The sequence below is a fragment of the Argopecten irradians genome, chromosome 8 (genome assembly GCF_041381155.1).
Source record: "Argopecten irradians isolate NY chromosome 8, Ai_NY, whole genome shotgun sequence".
NCBI classification, from domain to species: Eukaryota; Metazoa; Mollusca; class Bivalvia; order Pectinida; family Pectinidae; genus Argopecten; species Argopecten irradians.
Genome location: NC_091141.1, coordinates 2,941,102 through 2,947,101, shown reverse-complemented (window position 1 = coordinate 2,947,101; position 6,000 = coordinate 2,941,102). Strand labels below are relative to the sequence as shown.

Below are 6,000 nucleotides of genomic sequence, written 5' to 3'. Positions count from 1 at the left end.
TTTTTTTGAGAACCTGGATTGGACAATTGACACGTGTCATTTGAGGAGCAGACGACAGTCCCACTTCCGGAATATGCTGGGGTTTTCTAGCATTTAGCTTTAACTTGTGTCTTAATCATATTGTTTCATGAATGTTGACTTCAGCATTGGTTTGTACGTTTCCATATTTATTTCATTTGCCTCTATACTGATTCAAGGTTTCATGAATGAAAATGTATAGACAAAATTTGGCAATATATTATCTTCAGATATTGATATTAATCACTAAAATGTTTATTTTTTAAATGCCTCTTCAGATAAACTGTGTGGACCTCAATTCTCAATCATTCATCAGGGTCTTGAGAGCAGTATAAATTGGTACCCGGTATTGAATCCAGAAGAATGCCTTAATATGACCGTTTTAGCAAATTTCTGTTTCTGTTCAAGGATGTCGTTGAGAAGAAAATCAAAACAAAACAACAATCAATACAGGGTGCCATTTCTTTTTATTTGGTACTGTTATGAGAAAAATTGTACATTTACATGCATGCACTCGGTATTATGTCAATGACTACTCCTACAGGTAATTGAGAACAATAATATTATTTGTTTGTTTACATTTTTGTATGTCAAAATAAACAGTATTTCTTTACTGATCTAATGATTATTATTTTGAATTGATCATATGTCCTAATAAACATTGTTAGATTTTTATCTGAATTGATAACCATATGACATCACTAAATCCATTTCAAAAAACCTTTCCTTTAATATTAGCTACAATACATTACTCAGGGAATGTTAGTTCTGTTTTTTAATATCTGTAATCTGATTTTTACAAAAGCCTACAGTTTTTTGTAATCTTGTAAAATTTCATGCAGTCATTTTCAATCAATGTTAATGGATTGTGCTGGGAGAGCTAGACACTTTATATAAAGTCAGACACTCAAATATTTAAACACAGCATTAACAGCCATTTACTTTGATGAATATCTGTCAGTAGAGAGCACCTCACTCTACCGGTAATAAGCCCCCTATCATGGAAATAAATATGTAGGCCTAATCTAAATATTACTTGGATCTTGTAACACAAACTGGCAGTACTAGTACCTATGGATCTCCTTCAATCATTGCACATTGTGGACAAAATAATTATCACTACCTGGTAGGTAGATTCCAATTATCTACAGAATGTCGATAAAATTGTAGTTCTTGATTTCACATCTCTTACAGTAGAGAAGTTTGTACATATTGAAAATTCTTCCTTTGTCTTAACATTTTTTAATGAAACACAAACATTGGGGATGTTTTAGTGTTTTAACTCTAAAACTAGTAGAATTAATACACCAACATTGTGCACATATACATAGGATACAATACACAGCGCGTCAATCCTACTTTAGTACAAGAATTTAGAAACCTTAATTGTATACACACACTAAGCAACAGTAGGCTTTCCGTTTTAACTCTAGTAGAGTCGATACACTTACAACAGATGCTTACAAAAGCTACATTGATAGACTCACAACACAAAAATTTAATAACGTTGTACATTCCTAGCATATCATCAGATCTACAATCTATAAAGAACTGTTTAGTTATTGTTTTGATGACGAATGTCTAGATATCTTCTGTAAAGGACACAACTCTCTTAGTTAACACTAAATCATGATTTCTAATTCCTAACTGATCATTTGAGATCCAAAGAAAATGTTCTTATATGATTCCTAATTTCTATTGAAATTGATCATTTGGGATCCAGAAAACGTGGTCTGGTTATAAGTAGGTGGTGTTATACAATGGTGGCCACTAAGACAGGTTTTATTGTACTATGTAATAAGCAAGTAATTATGATTCCTTAGAATTTATTTTACTTCACTTGAACTCATTTGTTTTTGATGATAACTGAGCGACCAATGATAAGGAATGATTTCCTTAGACCCATTACAATTATTGTTACATTTTAGTACTGGCACGACAGTCAAATCCTACTGGAGTGAAAACTGGCAATTGATGGTAATAAATAGATTAATTAACATGCATATGTATATTATCTCAGTGAATTGTATACAGGGAGAGCAATGTTGATTAGCGATATCTGTATTGTATATAATGTATTTTGCCTGAGCTGCAAATCATTGCTGATTATGCCATTGCTCTTGACAATATAATTATATATATGATTATTTTATGCTGATTTATCAAGAATTGTACTGATCTACAAGTAGTCAATATTTCTTTGCATAACCATTTAGACATCTTTAACCATAAATAAGATTTACTTATACACATAGATAATATTACAACACGAAGTACTAACATGTTAACTTTGAGGTGTCTGGGGACAAATAATGCATGATGCAAGTAGGTGACCACATTGAATGTAGTGAAATGTCTCATGATTCAAATGACAGATTATGAAAAAAACCATGTCATTTACATGAATCTATAAATAAATCAATCTTTTCTAAAGAGATCTGTATGTGTTCCAAACTGTGTGAAATCCAACATCAGATGAAAGCCGTATACGACACTGTCACAACAATTATGTAGATAAGATTTTGTGGATATTTTAGCGACTTGCACCCCCAAGGCTTGCTCGTCTGTGAATCTGTTCACTGATTACACCCCACTGAGGCAGTTCCATGAACCTTGTTTATATTTCATTGACTAGAGCCACCTGATGCTCCTTCCTGGCTCTTCAGGTACTTGGCGTAAGTCTTTTCCTGAGCTTCATACATCTTATTAAGTTTCTTAATGGCTGACTTGGCGAGTTCTTTTCCCTCAGCATCATGGGTAGGAATTCCCTGTTGATAAAAAAATTGATAGGTTATGAGTAGGTGTTTTCTGTGAAAATGAGAATTGCAAACCACTCTATAGTTAAATAGTGGGAAAAAATAAATAATAATAATTATAAAAAAATTAAATAATTTTTTTTGAATCTTACTTTGTCATCAAATTTGGAGTATTTACTGGTCTCCTTCTTGAAGAGCTCTGATGGAGGAATCCGTGCTTGTGCTTCCTTAGCTTCCTAAGCAAAAAAACATAAGAAAATATCAAGATTTTAGTACTTAGCAAAAAACTAGCAATTACCACAGGATTCAAAATCATTGCTTGGATATGTGAAAAAACCCACTTTTAATGGTTGCCATATTAGATGTCTAAGTGTTTCCAATGATGTAAAAGAAAAGCAGAATGAATGCCATGGTCAATCATAATGGTCATATCTGCAGTGAATAACTATAATTATTGCCTGAATGTGCCAGATCTGCTGGATTTGGATCCATCTCAGAGAGAAGTGTTTTCCTTATAATTACCATGAACTTTTACCTGTTTGATTTACTGTAACTGATAATTACTTCGAAGACTATAAAACATATACACAATTTATTCCTGAAGATAAATGAATAATATTACATGGGCCTGGTTGTTACTAGAGTGATAAGTCTCATTACAATATTCAAACCAAGATAAAACTAACTTAACAATCTTCTCTGTTGAGGTTTCAGTCTCATTTCAGTCTCTTTTTAACCTTGATCAAAGAGTTTTTTATAACAAATTTTCTCTAACGGTAACAAGATTCTGAAGAATCCTATTCTTTTTTTACTTCCTCTTATTATAGAAAATATTATCACAATTTTTGCAACAAATGAGAAAACAAATTTCACTTATGTGATTATGCTAATTACCTTTTGAACAACTGGTCCTTGCTTTTTATAACGTCAGCTTTGATATTCCAAAGACTGTTTGAATATGGTGAAAAACTCTATTCATACCTTAGCTGCTTCAAGTTCTTTCTTCTTTCTTTCCTTTTCTAGCTGTTTAAGTTCCTGTTGTCTAAGCTTTTCCTCCCTCTCTTTCATGAGAGTTTCCCGATCCACCAATTTAATGGCGGTTGGTCTATCTTCATGGTCCTCCAGACGTACACCCAGATTCGGAAGTGTATCGTCACGAACTTGGTCACAAACCTTCAGGATGTCAACCACTGTCAACGATATCCAAAGAAAACTTTTAAATATTTGTTTCCAACCAATAGATTCTATTGGTATGAAAAGCTTCTGTATCAGATATGTTCCGTTCCATATCCAAATAAATTTCTAATATCATTCTACATGATTATATAAATAAAAGGATTCAAAAATATTTCAGGAATATGATAATTCCCCGATTTTTTTTTAGATTTTACCATATAAATACTTTTGAACTTAATCTTCCAAAATACTGCTAAGTCGGTAGAAATTAACCTTTTTATAACCTTATAGCCAATGCACATGAGTTACTATATATCAATGTGCCACTGACCTTTCTGTTCTCGAGACACCTTCCTCACGTCGTCACGGAACTGGGCAAACACCTGGAGGTATGGCATCACAGTGGCTTCCAGCTACAGATAATAACAACAGCATTATAAGATGGAGCTAATCAGGTAACCTATATTTCATTAATTATTGTTTCAAATGATCACCACATTTTGTCAGGTAAAACAATTCTGGATTTAGACCAAAATTGGGAATAATAATTTTTAGTGAAACAGACTTTTGTAATAATGGCTATGAGAATAGATATGATTGATCTATCACTCACAAGTGAAATTTTCACCATCGCACAATTTTCCCTGTAAAATCTCAAAAATTTCATCCTTGTGAAAAATACCAAGTATACTGCATCAGATTTTTTTTTCAGCATTGTAATTATAACTAAAATGAACGCTCTGTTACTTACATCAGTACCAGCTTTGCCTCCCTGAGGGAATCCTATCGCTGTCTCTGTCTCTATTGCACCAAAAATCTGTAAGAAGTAGGCATACAGAATATCAAACAATTATCATTTATCATATTAAATGCTTGTTTTTAAAATCAATATAAGGTCATATTTTTTTTACAAAATAGTGTCAGGGTTAATTGACTAGTACGTATACAGATAATTATTGTATAATCTAAAACATTGTAACAGCTAAAGTAAAATTATCAAAGTCCAATACCTCAGTACAGATCAGCATTTATTCCTACGACTAAATGGTTGATAAAATAAATAATCTTAAAGACCAACAAATATCCCTGTAAGTATGAGGTTACATTAATAAAATGTAGAATGACCTTGAGCATGTTGGTGATGTAGGCGGCTATGTTTTTCAACAGCATCCTATTGGGTAATCGTTTATCCACCTTACACTTGGTAATATAGATATTACAGGCCGATATGGCTTCTCTGATCACCTCCAACGTCTGACGCGTGTTGATGGAGTCTGTAAAATAGACAGATACATTTTATATTAGCATCACAAGAACATGTACAACCAATTGGTGCTAATGGAGTCTGTTCTAAATTGAATATGTTACTTGACATAAATTCAATGATATCAAACCACCATGCAACTAATGGATTTTTATGTACAACAATCAAACGACATCATCAACATATGTAGGGTTTAACAGCATAGCTACATAAAGGAACAGATGCATAGGATCTATCTACTACAAATTTTCAGAGACTTTTCAAATATACCATATTAGGTGATAATAGATAATATGTAGAATATGACATATATCAATGACTGGATTGGTTTTATTGGGCTCTACCAATCAAGATATATTGGTGCCATGACCAAGATGTCATTGGATTAAGACATTTTGGTGCAGTGACCAGGATGTCTTTGGAGTGAGATATTTTGGTGCAGTGACCAAGATGTCTTTGGACTGAAAAAAAATTAAATAATTTTTTTTGAATCTTACTTTGTCATCAAATTTGGAGTATTTACTGGTCTCCTTCTTGAAGAGCTCTGATGGAGGAATCCGTGCTTGTGCTTCCTTAGCTTCCTAAGCAAAAAAACATAAGAAAATATCAAGATTTTAGTACTTAGCAAAAAACTAGCAATTACCACAGGATTCAAAATCATTGACCCTTGGATATGTGAAAAAACCCACTTTTAATGGTTGCCATATTAGATGTCTAAGTGTTTCCAATGATGTAAAAGAAAAGCAGAATGAATGCCATGGTCAATCATAATGGTCATATCTGCAG

At 32.8% G+C, this 6,000-nt stretch overlaps 1 protein-coding gene across 1 annotated transcript in view; it reads right to left on the bottom strand.

Moving 5' to 3' along the window:
* Positions 1-466: 466 nt before the first annotated feature.
* Positions 467-6,000, bottom strand: part of LOC138329093 (cysteine--tRNA ligase, cytoplasmic-like) — a 211,417-nt gene continuing 205,883 nt past the window's right edge. Inside the window, exons 21-22 of the mRNA XM_069275836.1 lie at positions 5,712-5,795; positions 467-2,786 (exon numbers count right to left, since the gene is read on the bottom strand). Of these exons, the coding sequence (XP_069131937.1) occupies positions 2,643-2,786; positions 5,712-5,795 (228 nt within the window). The 3' untranslated portion in view covers positions 467-2,642. The remainder of the gene's footprint in view (positions 2,787-5,711; positions 5,796-6,000) is intronic.